At 37.8% G+C, this 19,565-nt stretch overlaps 1 protein-coding gene across 1 annotated transcript in view; it reads right to left on the reverse strand.

The window, feature by feature from the left end:
* The window catches only part of MATCAP2 (microtubule associated tyrosine carboxypeptidase 2), a gene marked incomplete at its 3' end in the record, with an annotated part of 36,530 nt that overhangs the window by 15,050 nt on the left and 1,915 nt on the right, over positions 1 to 19,565 (reverse strand). The window contains exon 2 of the mRNA XM_024768891.1: positions 10,909 to 11,606. Within this exon, the coding sequence (XP_024624659.1) occupies positions 10,909 to 11,606 (698 nt within the window). The remainder of the gene's footprint in view (positions 1 to 10,908; positions 11,607 to 19,565) is intronic.

A 19,565-nucleotide genomic window follows, 5' to 3' on the forward strand; every position in this document is an offset into this window, starting at 1 on the left:
GCGGAGAGAAAAATGGGAGGGGCGGGTGGGGGGGGAGAAAGAGAAAAAGAGAAACTATGAATGTGTTTTATAGTCTGTTTCCCAAATGACTGTATGTAGTATTTAAGGTAATTGATTTGACCTCTATTCAATCCCAACCCTCCCCTTCATTCCTCTCATTTTTAGTAAATTCTAATATCTAGAACTCTGACCCTCTTCACCCCCCAAATACTGAATAACCCCTAGATCACACAGTCCTTTTCTTTAAGCCAGTGTTTTCCAAACTTTTCTTTTTGGAAAAGTGGTTGACGAGATATTATTTTTAAAAAGGTCCCATGGCCAAATGTGTTTGGACTAAACAAAGTTAAACAAGACTCTTCTAAGCCTTTATTATGATACATGTGGTGAATATAACAGTTTGTGTTTTCTACCTTATATGGTCATCTTTTTCTTATGCAGTATTCCTCAGAACAGTTTGAAAATGCTTACTTCAGACAAGGATGAGGTACACACACGTTCTGGTACTTTGAGATTCTCAGAATGAAATAAAATATTCAAAATATTGAATGAATTTTTCAATGGTGGCTATTTCTTCTTGGTAGCAAACTAGGTATATAAAGATTTGGATTACTCAATCAGGTCTTTAGGCCTCCATTTAAGGTACTGTAGCCACAAAATGATGGAACACTAGAGCAGTCGTTACACACCCAAATACCTTCAGCTGCAAGCAGTAACCTCTCTGTAAAGCTACTGAGTTTATGACATCCGGGAGAGGAAACAGAAGAGCATCCTTATATACCAATGTTTTAAAAAACATTGAGCTGACCCCCACCTCCCAAAAAAGAGATGTGCAAGCTGAACTTGACCCTTGAGCCACAAATTTGGATCCACTGTTTGCAGACTACTTCACTAAATTTCTAGCATACCATTAATAAGGATCATTCATTCACTCATCTCTATGGTTATCTTCTCTGTGCCAATCACTGCTTTTATTTATATATTTTAGAATCTAAGTTCCTGTCTGACCATTAAACAGCGATTACATTGAAATTAACATAATTTAATAATACTCTGTTGGATATATGAATAAAGTGTTGTGAAAACATGGAGAAAGGTAAACTGAAGTGGGGGCACAGAGGAAATAGACGGCATTCCAGGTAAAAGGAGATAATATTGTCAAAAGCATACACAAAACAAAGAAAATGAAAACACAGTTCCTATACCTCCAGCCTAGGAACCAGGAGACTCATTCATTTAGTGCTAGGAACTCTGCTAGATTCTGGGAACAGTTGAAAAACATAAAATACACTTTTATAAAAGAGGTTAGTCTAATGGTAAAGGCAAAAAAAGAAACTTAAGGATGGTAACAGTGTGATAAACGTCATGATAGATAATTTGCACAAGATGCTGTGGGAGTATAGAGTTGACTTTGGAAACCTGAGCATGACCCAGATCATGAAAGATGAAAGGCCTGTAGGCCATGATAAAGATTTTGGACTTTGTCCTGAATTATGAGGAGTCCTAAAATTTTTCGGGAAGGAAAGTGACACAATCAGATTTGTACCTTAGACACTGACAGCAATGTGGAGAGCAGGAGAAACTGAAGCAAAAACACTTTTGCCAGTAATTCAGTCTTCTATAAGACAGACTGCAAACTATGACCAGATTATAATAAAGAGAAAAATGTTTCAATAAATTATATTCTACATATGCAGAACCTAGGAAATAGATTCAAGAAATTGAGTCTGCCTTCAATGATGGAACAAATGAAAGAACACAGTGGGACAAAGAAAAATGTCACTTGCAGCCGTCCCCCCATTCCCTTTTCCCTCTTCTGCACATTTGTGTCATCAGGGTTGGGGGTAGTTTGGATGTATACAATGATAAGTGGGAAAGTGATAGGGTAACTGCTACCAGGAGAAGATATTCATAAATAGCTTAGTACTGGCAAACTCTTTTTTCACTACCTACAAGGAAGAAGCAGACATTCAAACTGTTTTGGAGGAAAAACCCTGTTGAGATAAGAACCTGAGAGTGCACATTAGGCAAGTTTTCAAAGGCAAATCAATGAAGTATTGTTTCAAAGAGTCATCAAGGTCATACCTTCTTCCAAGGACATACAATCTGATTGGGGTGTTTCCATCTCTGACTGTAAGAAAATCCTCCTTGCTATTAGGTTAAGAAATGACCTCACTTCTCCAGTTTAAGACACACAACTACTATGGATGTACTAAACTCAAAATAATTTTATAGCTTTAATGTATCTGGGAAAAGTCTGTGATCTGCTAAGCAAAAAATCAAGTCACCTAGGGAGAGGTATAGTTTAAAGAAGGCTTGCTTTTCCCTCCCCTTCACTGTTTGGACAACTTGAGGTCTACCAAGACAAAATACCTTCAATACTAGTACAATTAAAACTTAGCCTTGGACTTCCCTGGTGGCACAGTGGTTAAGAATCTGCCTGCCAATCAATGCAGGGGACACGGGTTTGAGCCCTGGTCTGAGAAGATCCCACACGCCGCAGAGCAGCTAAGCCCATGCGCCACAACTACTGAAGCCTGCGCGCCTAGAGCTCATGCTCCGCAACAATAGAAGCGCCCGCTCCCCGCAACTAGAGAAAGCTCGTGCAGAGCAAGGAAGACCCAACGCAGCAAAGAATAAATAAATAAATAAAACTTAGCCTTAAAGAAATCTTATATCAAGACATACTGCTATCAGTGAAGGTATCTGATTTCCAATTGTGTTATTTCTATCAAAAAAGGAAAATGAACACGTCTTGCTTTAGAATACAACGTGATTTTATGTATTTATTATGCATGCATTTTAATATAACAATGAACTACCTATTCCATTTTCACTATCAACTCTAAAACCAAGACATTATTTTCTGAGGACCACATTTAAAAGTCTTTATGTTATGCTATTATTGGCCTCAATAAAACAGAGCTTATGTTTAATAGATCTGGTCAGAGGTGGCAAACTGGCAACCTAAGGGATGAATGTGGCCCACAAACAGGTTTTCATTGGTCTGAACAACCTTTGTTTGAATTATCTGTCAACATTTACAAATTAGAAGACCTGGTATAAAATTCAGGTTACCTACCTTCTCTTAAAAATTCTGAGGGTATGATAACACTAGACCCAAACTGTAGCCCAAGTTAGATAACTGCTGGTTTTTAGTTTCCTACTGTGCCCAGCCAGCTCCCTGCAATCATTTATGATCCCTGCTCAAATCCTACAGGTATGTCACCCTTGAGATACCCTAGCTGTATAAAGTTTGCTAACTAGGAAGAAAATCAGAAATTCCTAACATAATAAAGTTGGTCCATCTTGGTACTTACTTTGAATATCTGAACTCTATAAATGAAAATGCAATGCTATGCCACAGAATGTTATGTGTTACGTTGTTTCAATGCAGGAAAAAAGTTGACATTAGAGTTCTTTTCTCTAAATACCTCTGAGATTTTACAATAACTCTATCAAGTACCTTTGATAGCATGGGCCATTAACTTCCATTCAGTAATAAAGAAATTTAGGATACTCTAATTACATAAGCAGAACAGTTGTTTTAGTTAAGTAGATGTAGGATATCTTAACATCAAGTAATATCCTAATTCTTAAATAATATGGTTATGATGGAAATGGCCTTTTTGAGAGACATCAAATACCTTTAAAAAACGAAGTTTTTCTTGCATCTTGCTTGCCAACTATACTGCTTCACTTGTGGACATATCTTTTTGTAAGAAATCAAGTTTACGATACTCAAAGTTTTATTAAGACAGTATGCTTGCATTTGGTAAATTATGACTTTTTATGTCTCCAAGCCATTGGAACCCTTGCTTGCTCTGAGTCATATAGCGCTCCTGATGACTACTCTCCTTCCCAGAAGGTGCCTTGTCTGTGCTTTCCCCTTAAGATGCTACCGGACTTTTGGTGACAAGAGTTAATTTTACAAACCAATAATGTTAATGTGTAATACCTTAGTACTAAGTTTCAGTTTCTCACATTGGGGAAGAATAGACAGGTTGCCAGAGAGTCCATAAGCAATTTACATTTTTCTATATTAGAATAAAGATACATTGAGAAGTTTAATGTGACATTCACATGAATTTAAGATAAAACTTTTTTGCTCACACCCTGATTTCATTGGTTTTTCTTTACATTTCAGCTGTTAGGCTACTGTCTTAGTAACCTTAGTTTGAAAAGTATACACCTGAATTGTCAAGGTCAATATACACTGTAGAAAGAACTGCATTGAAATGGTTTTTTTCCACTAGGTTTTATAGTTAGAGAAACAAGTTTCACTTAATTTGGAAAGTTAATTTTAACAAACCAAAATGTCTGCCAATTACGTTGAGTTAATAAAGCACTGATGTCTGAAGTAAAAGAATTTTCAGTTAACACAGCTGGCAGAAACTCTGAGCTTTTCTGTGATTAACATGTAACGTGGAAGGTTAGCTAAATGTTTTTACAAAATACATGAAAACTGGATACATAATATGACATGAAATGGAATCTTGATTTGATTAGCCACAGTATTTTGGGGCCTAGAACTTAGGAGAGATGTGTGTGGTCCTAGAAAGGGCTCTCAAGGATCATTTAGTCTATTTCCCTCAATATATATATAGGGAAAATGAAGCAGATACTGTGCAATGATTACATGAGTACATAGCATGGGGGCAAAAATAGAAACAGACATTCTGTAACACAGCGTGCAAGGGAAACCTCAGAGATCGAGTCCATCTCTCTCCTATAGAGCAAGAGTCCTAAAAATCAATCATAAGTCAAAGAATATTTTTAAAAGAAGGCAATTCTTGAATTTCTTAATTACAAGTCTAACAAACCTCTTATTTAAGACAGTAATTCTTACAAACAGCTATAAGACCCATTTCTCTATTGGCTAAGAGGGTTATATTTCAAGATATTGTAAAGATTAACAAGAACATCTTTAAGGAGTGCTTTGATATGCTAAGATGGAAAGATGAAAAAGGTATTTTACTGTATGTTTTTGACATTGATATTTTCGCAAATATATCTGCACATTTCTTCTAGTAACTACAAGTCTAACATCTGTTCTTCTTCACACTACCATTCCTCAATACTTAATCCCCCATCTTTCCCTCCGGAGGTTACAATATAAGATGCCTGGAACCAAATAAAAGATTTCAAAAAGCTTTCTGCTTTATAAATCACTTCAGTGGATTATTTTTCACTTAGATGGTGGACTTTAAACACCACTTCCTTCTACAATCTCCATTTCATGCCACTGTTTGTGGCTCTTGCTATTGCTGTGTTTCCTACTTACTATGGCTGGTACAGCATTGCCACACCAGGAAAGCTAAGATGACTGCCCTGATGAGAACTATTTGATAGGGAGGGAACAGGGAATAATCTTTCCATTTTAGCTAATTCATGCAAATATTTCCTTCCATTAATATGGGTAATCAAAAACTGTATCTGCAAATAACTATTTTGAAAAATATAAAGTCTTAGGAACAGGAAAACAATGGGTACACTACTTCACTGAAGAAATTTTTGAAAGCTCTTTTTAATTATTTTGTTTCAGTTGAAAATACCTAATTTTAATCTTAACCCTCTTGTCAATACTTGGTTGTGTATACTCCACATGAAACAGAAAGGAAATAGATGAAATGCAATGATGAGGACAGTGGTCAACAGAGAAAAGGTATATATTGCGGGAGCTGTAATGGAAGGGATGTTTCTGCTTTGTTCCCTGGCAGAGTCAGAGGGGCATGAAGAGAGAAATTAGCCACCTACAACGTTGTGGACAGCCTTTTTGGGGCATCCTTATATTTGCTTCTTTCAAATATTTACTCAGTTTACAGACTAGGCACCCAGTTTTAACTTTGCTACTCTTCCTAAGGCACTAAATAACTATGTACTATGAGTTGAGATTGAAGCTGTAGCTGAAAGATAAGGATGGGTGCCTGAACAGGAAGAAGGTAAATACACTTGTCTTAAAGCTTCCAAAAGACAGTAATTAATAATCACTGTTTCATAGGTGTATCAGAAAGAGCAAAAAAAAAAAATCTTCCAAGTCCCTATAATCAGCTTCTACCAAAGGCATCCCTGCCAGCTAAGTGAGGCTCTTTTGACCTGGTACCCTTTGAGTGCAGGGGGTGCACTGGGGTTAGAAAAGCCTGGTTGAAACCATTTTGTGAAACAGTGGTAAGCTGGAGTCCGGCCATGCTGTCTTGTCAGAGCTGACTGAATTTTTATTAATTTGCATGACAGTGATGTTACATTGCTTGAAGCTGGTCCTGGTAGAAGTATTTATATTTATACCACGGAAATGGAGAGCTAGTTTGCCAACATACCTTTGTGTGGAAGACAATAGAGTGCTTGAGAAAGACTCCTGGTTCTGCAACTTAAGATCCAAGTCAAGAAAGTGACTGCACTTCTCTAGATACTACTAGTATTGTACCTCAAAATAGGTGAAAAGTACACAGCATACAGAGTAACAAGCAAATATTAAGCACTCTATTAATGTTAGTTATAATTTTTCATATATAGATAGTTCATGTGACTTTGTCCTTAAATTTCAAAGCAATTTTAATGGAATAACAAAGGCGCAAGGGTCCTGAAAAAAAGGCAGTGTGAACAATTTCATAATAAAACAAGTATGCTTTTTTTGTTCATTCTTTCCCAGCTACCCTCCATGCAACATTTCTAACTTAGCATACATTTAATTTACTTGAACTTCTAAGACAAATATCATACAACTAAAAAGTATTAGAGGAGTACTGTACTATAATGCCAAAGAAGAACCCCATGCTTATGGTAAACATCAACTCTATTGTATGAATGTGAGCCCCAGGCTCAATTTGTGAATGGCACCTCTTGGAATGGTGCAACACAATGGCCCTTTACAAAGCTGTAAGAAGCCAGACCTTGTAACTGATCAGGAATCTCAAACTGACTACTAATACAGCCCATGGAGATGTTTTATTTGGACAGTACAGAGTTTTTTCTTCTAAAATCTGAAGGTAAATGCCTTTAAAAAAATCAACTTAAGCCCACCACTCCCTATTTCTGATATCCAGGAAAGTCTGGAGGAAACAAGAAGCAGCTTCAAAAGAGTCTTCTCACAATGAAGTCACAGAATGCAATTAACTTCTCCAGCAACTGAGTTGTAAGAACATGTAAAGATTTGTCTACCAAGGAAACTTATTACACACTCACTGCCCAAGGTTTTTATTATCAGCTGGTCACATAAGCACCCCTACGCCTAGCACATTCTAAAATTCCAGACTCCCTAAAGGAAAAGAAGTATTTAACATAAAACATACTGTTTGCACAATTTAGGCACAGCAAGCTACTCTTATCATTTAGGGAAAGTTTTATTTCAGTGTAGGAAACTGTTTACCAGTCAAGTTCCCAGACGCCAGGCTCAGGTTAATCTTGCAAGCAGGCCTTTCTAAGGATGGCAGTCTCAGGCTTGTTCTGTTAACTCCTTCTGCACCCCTTTACCTTTTCTTCCCTGACAGCCAGAGGGGTAGCCTCAGCCCAGGGTCTCTACCCAACACAGCAAAGTCTTCCTTCTCTCCCCATTTACCAATCACTAATGATCCCCACTGCTCCAGTTTTGTTAACAAATAAGAACATAATTCAAACTTTACCGTATCGAGCCAAACAAAAGTTGACTTATTTCCCATATGTTATTAAATATCACTCTACTAATCAGGGCTTCCAGTTAGCAGGATCTTAGCCATAATCTACAATGAGACACGATTCCAGCTAGAGGTGGAAAATCAGTCATTTAAACTACCCATTGGCTTTATCCATAAATATGTAACTTCCATTTGACTGTTGGAAATACTGCCAAGGACTCCCAACACTGCCCTGAAGACCCTTCTCATCTCTCACTTCCAATCTTGTTCAACAATGTGCTGGGTCTAAGACCATATGGATTTTATATCTAGGTTTCCCAGGATGGTCAGCCACAGAGAAGTAAGGCAGAAAGTGTACTGGCTGCCAGTTGACTGCTCAAATGTGCCACTAAGGATTTACTTCTGACCCACGAGTGAGCAGGCACCTGACGCTGGACAGCTTTCAGCATTCTCTCATCCTAGATCCCTTCTTCAGCATCCACGAAGCACTGCACTCTTTCCTGCAAAGGTCCACAACCTCAGAAAACAGACATTTCAGTTTCTGTCCCAAGGGTTGGGGAGCTGAGGCCCACCATGGCTGCCAGCAAGAGGCTAAGCAGGGTTCAGCAGGCTCCACCTGGAGTTATATTCAAGTCCTGCAGCCCATGCTAGATGCTCTGAACCACCTAAAGGGCCTAAGTGCCTCCTGAGGAAACTACTGCCTGGACCAGACAAAAACTGAGTCCTGGAACTCCTTGACATTGACAGGGCAATCAATTAGGGATGACCAGAACCTGAGCACTACCTTAGTTCCACTATGGTAGACCTATCTCTGCATGGATTTAGCATTGTTCTGCCTACCTGTACACTAAAGAGGACCGCGGTCACTCTCCAACAACAGTATAGATTGCCTGCCTTGGAAAGATCCAGATCGTGAAACTTGAGAGACTGTCAGCTAGGGATTGGCAAGGCCTCAAGGGTGGAGGCCAGAGACAAATGGGCTACTCAGCCATCCTGGCCCCTCTGTGTGCATTTCTGAATCCTGAAACCAGCCCTGAAGCTGCTGCTTTAGCTTCACAGCTGGGGAGGGGAAGGATGTATCATGTCAGAATTCATTCAGATGCTAAGTAGGAACTTAAGCATATTTTATGGGGGTCTTGTTCCGATAAATCTCCCTTATTTGATTAAAGTGGTTTGAAAAGTACAATTGGCATTTGCTGCAATCATTCTCCCAAATGGTAGCATTTGAAGTACCAGCCAGCTAGGATTGCTGGTGCTGTTTAGAAGCCTCAAACAACCCAAGCGTAAGAAGCTGGAATTGGGTTAAAATAAAGATTGTAGAGCCAGAAACCAAGCACTGTCAATTCTCAATCTCTGGAGCTGCTGATGCTTCCTAACTCCCATCCAAGAAAATGAAAGAGCATTCATTTTGACCTAATGGTGGGAAATCCCTTTCCCAACTGGTAGGGCTTGCAGTAGGACTCCAAATTAAAGAAATCTGGTAAAGAAATCTCAGCTGTCTCTTTCAGCATTAAGGGGGAAAAAAACAAATAGGATTTTTATAATTACCATAAATTTTAAGTGAGTGAAAGTCCTATTCAATCAATTGCAATTTCCACACCAAAAAAAGAAAAAAAATCATAAAATCACTGCCAAAATAATAGCTGACCTTTTCATTAGTGTTTAGCACAATTTCATATTTCAATAAAAAGGGAATGTAATACATACTACTGTATATAAAATAGATAACTAATAAGGACCTACTGTATAGCACAGGGAACTCTACTCAATATTCTGTAATGACCTATATGGGAAAAGAATCTAAAAAGGAGTGTATATATGTATATGTATAACTGACTCACTTTGCTGTACACCTGAAATGAACACAACATTGTCAATCAACTATACTCCAATTAAAAAAAAGGGGGGGTGTACCTTCAAAAAAATAGCAGCAGTAGAAAAGGCTTTTTCTAACAAAGGAAAATAAATAGCAAGATTAAAATTGTTTTAATCTTAGAATAAGCTTTACATAATGGCTTTAAAAGACTGGTCAGATTCCATGTAATTTATAACAAACAATAAAAATTTGCTGGCTGCAAGTCCAAAGAACTTGCACTGCAGCAAAATGCTAAAATAGGGCATTTGCCAAAGGCAAATGGAATCACGCAGCTTCACCTAGCCTACAGATTTTCAATCACTGACAAAGCCAAGTTGAACCTAATGCATTATAAAAACCTGTACAAAATTAATTTAACCAAATGTAGCCTGCTTTTATGATCTCAACTCTGTGCCCTGAAGGTAAACATCAGCCAACTTCCCCTCAAATAAAGTGGATTCTTTTTTTAGAAGATGTTGGGGGTAGGAGTTTTTATTAATTAATTAATTTATTTTTGCTGTGTTCGGTCTTCGTTTCTGTGCGAGGGCTTTCTCTAGTTGTGGCAAGCGGGGGCCACTCTTCATCGTGGTGTGCGGGCCTCTAACTATCGCGGCCTCTCTTGTTGCGGAGCACAGGCTCCAGACGCGCAGGCTCAGTAGTTGTGGCTCACGGGCCTACTTGCTCTGCGGCATGTGGGATCTTCCCAGACCAGGGCTCGAACCCGTGTCCCCTGCACTAGCAGGCAGACTCTCAACCACTGTGCCACCAGGGAAGCCCAATAAAGTGGATTTTGAAGTTTATTAAGACCTTAACACACAAAACTGTGTGCTAAGTATCTAAACTGAGCAATTTGGAAAGTGTTGCTTATATCATCCACATCGTGATTTGCTATAATTTTTAAAATTCCATTATTTTCTTCTTTAAATGAGTACTTATACATTTGATGATTATTAAAAATTTCAGTAAAGCATTAAAAAGTTCTTTGGCAAGTATCAAGCCTAGTCCCCAAAATGCCTTTAGGGGCCTAAGCAAGCTGAGAATGTAATATAACAGGGAGAACCAGAGATACTGCATGCTCCATCTAACGCATTCAAAATCAAAAAGAAAACAAACACTTGTCTGTGGGCTGACGAATGGGCCATAAGTTTGTAACTCCCAAATGAAAGCTTGGAACCAGAATCTGAAGCTTTTTCCTAATATAGTTGCTTCCTAACACAACGTCTATATAATAGATTCTTTTATAGATTCTGATTAGTGCAAAGTAGTTTACATATGAACTGTGACACTCACCTGGAGATTTCTTGTCACATATTTACATGTCCTGGATGGGAGTTAACTATAAATAACTGGAATATTTTAAAACAACTTTTTTTGGCTTTCTATACGATGGCAAATAATTGTTTTCATTACATAAAATGAAATACTACTACTGAAGTAGCATTTTACCTGCTTAAGGAACCGGTCAGTTGCGTTGCTGTGCTTGGCTAACACACTTGGCAGAGAAGGATTAGCATATTCAAACTGAGGATTGTAGGTATAGTCAGACTTAAAGAATCTCACTTTTTCTTTCTCCAAGTTGGTGGGCTTTATAGCACTCAGTATACAAAATTTCTTTCCAGAAAAGTCATCTCCTTTTTCAAAACTTCTAGACAGCTGAGGCTGCGGCTTTGGCTTTGGAAGAGTGGAGAAATGGCGTCGCTTGACCTTTCTTTCATTTTTGGGTTTAGGTGGCAGTACTGTGCTGTTTCCTGTAACAGAGATATCATGTGTAAACTTTACAGGACTTGACACTGAACTAGTGACAAAAACAGCAGGCTGCCTTTGTAGGCAGTACCAAGTATCACTGCTCATCACAGGCACTGGGGCTTTCATCTTGCGAAGATCTTTACTACGTGAAGAGCTAGATTTGCTGGGTTTTCTACATCTTTTGGAGTAGGTGGAGGAAGACTGTTTTTGTGAATGATGCTTTTTCTCCTCTTTGCTCTGTAGTAGGACATTGTAACTACTGGTTCCAGTTGTGAAAATGTCCTTTAGTATTCCAGGAGATAAATGTGAAATGCTTCCTTTGCTGCCAATAATCAAGGACTCTTCTGCATTTAGAATAGACTTCTTAGCAAGTTCTTGCTCAGGCCAGTGAAGCTTTTCTGTGTTAATAAACAAAATCAAAACAAAAGAAATAACAAAAGATACCAGATGAAGCAGATTGCTTATTATGTGAAAAGTATTCTGAAGGTTCTGTAAACTTTATAATTTTGCAACAATTTTTAGAAAAGACATTTTTAATATTAAAAGACTATATTACTAAACTTTGGTCAAGCTAGACACGGTCACTTCTGTAAGAATGAACATATGCTAAATTATCTATAAAAATCCTCAGCTTCAAACCATTTAGATGACCAAAGTCTAATCTAGATGTGAGATAATATACATAAATAATCTGAACACTCAACTCTACCAAGAATGTGGATTTCGTAGAAAGGATATAGTTTAATAGTATTACCAATATCAAAGTAAAATCCAAGGCATTTTCAAAGCCAATACAATCTTGAAATCTGACACTATATATAAAGGTAGCCATCAGTAAAAGGACAACACCGTCTTACATATCTCAAAAAAATTTTTTAATTAAATAAATGATATGTGCACATTCAAACACGTTTTAGTAATGTCACTCAATATTTATTTGTTGCTTTTCTTAATTTTAGGCTATAGGTTAAGATTAAAGAAAATCAAGTTTTTTCTTGCCAAGACTTAAAAAAATAATTACTATGTAAGGTATCAGTATATCAAATGCCAAATTAAGGAGAGGTCAGTTTTGCCTTTAGATCTCAAAAGTGCTTTAAAGAGGTAAGAATAACTTGAAATATTGTTGCTTGTGTAGTGTTTTAAAACTGTGTTGATTTGCATTCTTTCATTCCACAAATACGGGAATACTGCTAATAGATACATGGATCTGAAAAACATCTGTATAAATACATTGCTCTTGCCTTCAACCAGCTTCTAATCTGGCTCTGAAGGTAAGGCAGTCCTATGAAGATCTGAGTACTAATACGAGGTAGTATAAGCTTAAACGTGAAAAACAAAAGATACAGACAATAACCTAGGGTTCAGGGAAGGAAGAGAAACATTTGAGAGGATTTCAGGTAAACCCTTAAGAGCTTTCAGATTCAATTCTAAACTGACAAAAGTGTTTGAGTTTGTCTTAAATCCTGGTATTTGAACTCCTATCTGACCATGTCTGCTTGTAAACCTTTTCTAAATCCTTTCTGCAAATGTGATACATGATTCTCTCAACCACCTCTCTTTTCTAAGTCTCATGGATCCTTATGCCTCTAGCCCTCAACCTCTGGCTCCTACTATGGAGGCAATTTCAACGCTAGCTGACTTGGACAGCTGCCTTCCTTGCCAAGAAGGAGACAATTTATTTAATTCCATTTTTAAAAAACTGTTTATCCACATAGATCTGTCGCTCACTCACTCAAGATTAGACATTCAGGGATCCTTTCTATAATAAGTAGTAATAAATAATAATAATAGCAGCCACTTTGTTGACACATTTATGTGAGTTTGGGATTTCACCAAAAACCTTGCATGTTATACCACTTAAGCTTCAGGAGTGTTAAGTAATGTGCTCAAGGTTATACGACAAGAAAGTAGTGAAGAGCAAACTGTGATTCAAATGCAGATGTGTCTGATTACAGAGTCCATGCTCATTCTATTATATAAGGTCATTCATTCAATTATCAACAGACATTCAGTATTAAGTCTGCTACATGCACAGCACTACATCTTTTCTTCCTCTGTACAAACACAGCACCCTAGTAAGACACAGTAATCTGAATAACTGATGTATTCAATACTAAGATAGGTACCAGGACCATGTGTTATTCATGTTTCTCTTTCCAACATCTAGCATGGTTTCTGGCAGATATTCAATAAATGTACACTGAATAAATAAGTGAATGAATGAATGGCACAACCCTAAACATGCCATTCTCTGACCACTTTAGATATACAGGTATTTGTAGTTCTGGAACCACTCTGTATTTCTATGAGGAGATGACTGTAGAAGTGGAAATATAACCTGGAAGACCTTGAACCAGTGGTTCTCAAATGAGAGCAACTGTGCCCTCCAGGGGACATTTGGTTGTCACAATTAGGGAGGGATGCTACTAGCGTCTTGTGGGTAGAGGCCAGGGATGAGGTTAAACATCCTTCAATACATAGGACAGCCTCCTACAACAAAAATATTCATCCTAAAATAATGCCACGGTAGGGAAACCCTGCACTAAAAGTTTTTAAAGCCCGGAAGTCTTAGGGTTTAGGGTTAAGAAACAGTATGAGGTCAAAAGTAGATAATAAACAATCCAAATATGTAAGGTACTTAGAAGTCCTTCTAGTTAACATTTTCTAGGCCAACATATGAAATTTGAATTCTGCTGTCTAAAGGTAACATGAAAGTATAAACTTGCAGGGGCTAAATAAAATGTCTACTACATGGACAAGCTGAGAGATAGGAACTAGACTGCACAGGGTCATGCTGAAGGTTGACTGTATAAAGAAGCCATTCAATAATGTGAATAAACAGAACAAACAAAACTTTCATCAATGGCTGGTAAGTCCCAGATCCTCAGGGGTTTCATACTTAAGTGTTGCCAACTGATAGTCAAAATTGGGTAGGATGGGCAAACATAGGCTAAGGAACACAAGCTGCAGTCCAAATGCCCAAGAACAATGTCGGTGTCCCTAACAAGACACCACAAGTTTAGGAGACAAGAGGTGATAATGAAAGTCAGACTGAAACAGACACTGAAAGGAAAAGAGCAAGAGAACTGAGATAAGAATAAGGGTATCACAAACTGAGAAAAGTTGGTTAAGGACTAGGCACAGCCAGGAAGGTAAAAGGAGGTAATCAGGTTTTTCTCGTTTGGTCTTCATAATAAAAAGGGGGAATAATAAAAAAAAAAGGGGGGGATTTACCTCAAATTAAAATCAGTTAACAAAACTACTCTGAAGAATTCCTAATTTGGGTGGTTTGTTACAGGTATATTGATTTTTTTTTAAAAAAAGAATATTCAATGTAAAAAGTGCTTTCTTTGGTTCCTAAGACTCAGTAGCTCTGTTGATCAAAGAGCTGCGTTCATAGAGTTTTCTGTTGTTTTGTCATAAAGCATCTACATTCTTAATTCTGTCCCAACTCAAACAACCTATACACTTCAGGATACTTAAACAAAAGTCCTAAACCAGCTGCCAAAACACTCAAGGAGGAATTGGGGGAATGGGAGAGAAATTACAGTGTGTGCATGGCAGAACCCCTTTCCCCCTCCCAGGAGTTGCAGCATTTCAGTTCACTTGCTAATTATCTACCTGAGAGGTTTAGCATCAGTCCTTTTTAAGCTCCATCTGCTCATAAGTAGTCTGGGAGTACCAATGGTGTATCTATTTAGTAAATGTCAATCCTGCCAAATGTTGATATCCCATGAAGTTCATAAATGTGGTGCATGTGGACCTTCAAACAACTCTTACAAGATAGATATAAATTAATTTCTCAGAGTCATGCTAATCTTATTTTAGTTGTATTAAGTACTAAAAAACCTAAAATACTGTTTTTGTCATTTTAAATACTACTACTGTTTAAGAAAAACAACCTTTAAAACAGGCTTAAGAACATAATAAAAGGACAAGAAGAAGAGTTCAATGAAGAACATCCTATTCTCCTAACTCCTTTTTTCCTGAAAAATCAAAACTTTAAGCATAAGCAGGCTTCTTTGGGGGCAAGTGTAACTCATTTTCTCTCATAAAAGTAATGAAATAAATAAAAATCATACTCTCATATTAAAAGTCACTATTTAATGTAACATTTTAGCCACCAGCAATCTGCTTCACTATAACCTTGGAGAAAATGAAAATAACTTGTTGATCAAAGAAATCATTCACCCCAAAATGATTAACTATATTGAGGGAAAAAAGGAAAATAATATTACATTAAAATTGATAGTATATTCACAAGTGGATGACTATACTGAAATTACCAACACAATGAAAGCTGAATTTGTATCTAGAACAGGAGTAAAGAATACCAGGATTCCTGGCTTCCATTCCCAACTCTTTCAATAACCTCTCTGTAATAGTGGCTTCATCACTAAACCCATCAGCGTCTCCTGATCCTCATCTAAAGGAATGGAAGAAAGAGGGGAACACTGCTCACTAAACTCTTAGTGTTTCACAACTGAAATAGGTGAGGTTTCACAGTAGTTACAAGGCCTCTGGCTGAAAGGAAGATCAGATCATCAGAAACAAAGCCTGCTGGAAAATACCATTCAACCAATTTTGACCCATAAAATGGCAAATTCATATGGTTCACTTATACTTATGAAACCTGAGAACCTGGGGTAATTTTATACCACAAAACGATAGGTTGCTTGATTACAAACAGAAGAGGCAAAACAAAACAATTCCCAAACAAGATAAACACTTTAGTTTTGCCAAGCTGTTCATCATTACTTAAACTCAAATGATCTAACATCTGTCAACAGCAGAAAGGATGAGTAAATTGTGGTATATTCATACAATAGAATACTATATGGCAATGAAAAAGAACAAACTGAGTTTGCAAGCAACAATATAGATGAATCTCAAAGACAATACTGAGCAAACAAAGCTAGATCAAGAGACTACATACTGTATAATTCCACTTATATGTGGTCCCAAAACAGGCAAAACTTGGGACTTCCCTTGTGGTGCAGTGGTTAAGAATCTGCCTGCCAACGCAGGGGACACGGGTTCAATCCCTGGTCTGGGAAGATCCCACATACTGTGGAGCAATTATGCCCGTGTGCTACAACTACTGAGCCTGCGGGCCTAGAGCCCGTGCTCCTCAATAAGAGAAGCCACCGCAAGGAGAATCCCGAGCACAACTAGAGAAAAGCCTTTGCACAACAATGAAGGGCCAACGCAGTCAAAAATAAATAAATTAGAAAAAAAAACAAAACAGGCAAAACTAATGTATGGTATTAGAAGGCAGAATAGTGCTTATCTTTGAGGGAGGGGTTATAACCTGGGAGGAGGTACCAGGGTACTGGGGGCTAGAAAGCTATCTTGTTCTGCACAGTGGTTACATATGTACAGATTCATCAGGCTGCCCATTTAAGACTCAAGCACTTTACTGAATGTAAGTTACACTATAATTTTTAAACTGGTATATTTAAAAAAATCAGTATCTTTGAAAACATTTATTGCCCAATTTGTCTGCATTATAACAGATAATCTTTTAATTATAATACGTCCAAATTCAACATTATCCAATATAGTTTCTCAGCTGTAAGTAAACAGAGAGATGAAAAGGCACTGCTAAGTATCATTCAAGAACTGAGAAACTCAGCTATACTTCAGGATTCTTAAAAATGTCACAGCCCCGGTTAGGGGCACTTCAGTGTTACTCTATCAGCAGCAAGGACTCTTATAATGTGATACTATTGTTTTTTGGTCAGAAACTGCTTGTGGTGGTGTGCTTTTGCAGTTAGAAGCATGCAGGGCATTCTATAATGCTGGGAAATGATAGGCTGTGGTAAAAGAAAATGCATTCAATACCATCTAAAACAACAGTGAACATGCGAGAAAAACTTCCCCAGGCTTTCCACTTAGGGTGAAGAGAAAATCCTAATCATGGCACATGAGGTCACTCATGGTCAGGTCACTCTGCCTCTCTGGCCCCATTATGCACAATGTTCCCCCTTAATCAGTCCACTCTAGCTTCCCTTCATTCTGTCAATCCCTCACACTCACCACTCCCTCTCCAGACACAAAACATCTTCATATTCTGTTCCCTGTGTTTGAAGAGCCCTCCCCTCTCCTCTCTGTTAGCTTAATCCCTATTCATCCTTCAGTTCAAGTATCACTTGTTCAGGAAAACTTCCCTGGAAGGTTCTTTGACTCACTTGTCACGGTTGCAGTCTTACATTTGTTTATATGATGGCCTTCCTCATCACTGAAATTATAAGTCCCATTATGGCATACATCTATGTTTGTTTCTGCTCACTCACTGCCCTGAGAGGTAGCCAAGGAAACAGAGTATTTGAGAGGAGAGAAAGGATTCAGGACTTGAATGCCTGAAGGTTGAGGCAAAAATCATACCAGGACGCATAAAAATGTGAAACAATTAGTGATGTTGAAGATAAATTTTAATGGCAGGTGCCTACTGCTGTAGGACAGACAGGAGCTACGTCCCTAAGTGTATTCATCCCACATGGCCAAACACTGCTCTTAAGACTTTTGTCTCCCGTAGTTTTAAACATTCACTTTTGTTACAAAGGAGCTTCATTTCCAGATGATTAATCACTTCTTATATCACATACAAGATACAGGCAGTAGGAATTCATAAAATAACATAATCTTATATGGCTTCTGATAGCATTTTGTTACTCACTTAATGAGCTAGATGTCTTCTTCTATTTTGATAACAATTTTATACTCAAGTAAAATATGATCTTTCCAGGCAAAAATTAGACTTGCCTGTGATAAAAACTTAACAGCACCTGGAGTAAACTATCAGCTAATGTACCACTGATGTTAAATGAGATACACATGTTGAATTTTGTGGCTTAAATCAACATATAGTCATTTAAACAAGGGTTCTGACTTTCCTAGTGGTTGAGAAAATGGGCTTTGGAATGGAGCTTCTCTGATTTGAATCTTGGCTGTTTATTAGCAGCTGTGACCTTGAGCAAGTTACTTAACATCTTTGTGCTGCAGTTTCCCTAACTGTAAAATGGGATAGTATTACTATGTACCTCACAGTATCAGTAGGAGGATCAAAAAAGGTAATATATGTGAAGTGCTGAGAACAATGCTGGCTTGTACTAAGCAGGTGTTAACTATCAGTATTATTATATGCAATACTATATTCAGCTCCTATAGAAATACTCCATGGAATAATGTAAATGGGAAGATATTCAGAATCATGAAATTTGGATTTCCAAGGTAAATTTAACGTTAAGTAATAAATTCTACATTCTACAATCAACATTTTAGTGGCTTTAGTATAATAAACCATCTTCTTTAAAAAGCTATGAGAAGGTAAAGAAATCTCTTCTGATTTGATCCCATTTCAAACAGCATATATAACATACAAATCTTTCTTTTTTATTTTACTTCTCCAATCAGTTCACCAGGATGTTATATTTAGATTATATTAAATCATGACTAATAAGTCAATAGTGAGTAAGATACTATATTGGAAGTGATTTCAGAAGCAAGTAACTGCTTCAGTCCTGAAATAAAACAGTTTGCTCTATACTTATTTTAAAGCTGAAAAGAAATAAACACATTTCCATCAGTACCCTTACCACAAACAAGCATGCTCTTGATGCTAACCGGAAGAACATGGGCTTCTAAGATATCAATGAATGATGTGATAGTGAGGGAAAAGGAGGGCATGCTTTCAGCTAAACTCTCTTCATAAAGTTTCTGGCCGTTGAAACTGGGCTTTCTGATATGTCAGCAAAATGCTAGGCATGGGGTTCTAGAACTATCCTTTTAACTTGTCAAGAAATTTATAAAAGAAATGGAGAAACTATTTTGAAAAACAGCCAGTCAGTTGTTTCTTTGTTTTGCGGTACGCGGGCCTCTCACTGTTGTGGCCTCTCCCATTGCGGAGCACAGGCTCCGGGCGCGCAGGCTCAGCGGCCATGGCTCACGCGCCCAGCCGCTCCGCGGCATGTGGGATCCTCCCAGACCGGGGCACAAACCCGTGTCCTCTGCATCGTCAGATGGACTCTCAACCACTGTGCCACCAGGGAAGCCCCAGTCAGTTGTTTTAAATGAGGCTTGAATTGTCTCAAATGACTATTTGAATTTTTATTGAACTACAGAAATACACTGCCAGATTATCTTATCTCAGGAAATGCAACATGCAGAGTTGGATTGATATGTCTATTGCCACTAAATTATGGGAAGAGAGCTGAGGCAGGAGGAGTGGGTCTACTATTTTAGAAAGTATCTCTCCTCAAACTTCCAACTCTGCATATTGAAAAACAGGAGATCCACTTTGTTGCTAACTGGTCAGATACCTGCTTTCTAAAACTAATATTATCATAACTGTATTT

The sequence above is a fragment of the Neophocaena asiaeorientalis genome, unplaced genomic scaffold (genome assembly GCF_003031525.2).
Source record: "Neophocaena asiaeorientalis asiaeorientalis breed wild unplaced genomic scaffold, Neophocaena_asiaeorientalis_V1.1 scaffold314, whole genome shotgun sequence".
NCBI classification, from domain to species: Eukaryota; Metazoa; Chordata; class Mammalia; order Artiodactyla; family Phocoenidae; genus Neophocaena; species Neophocaena asiaeorientalis.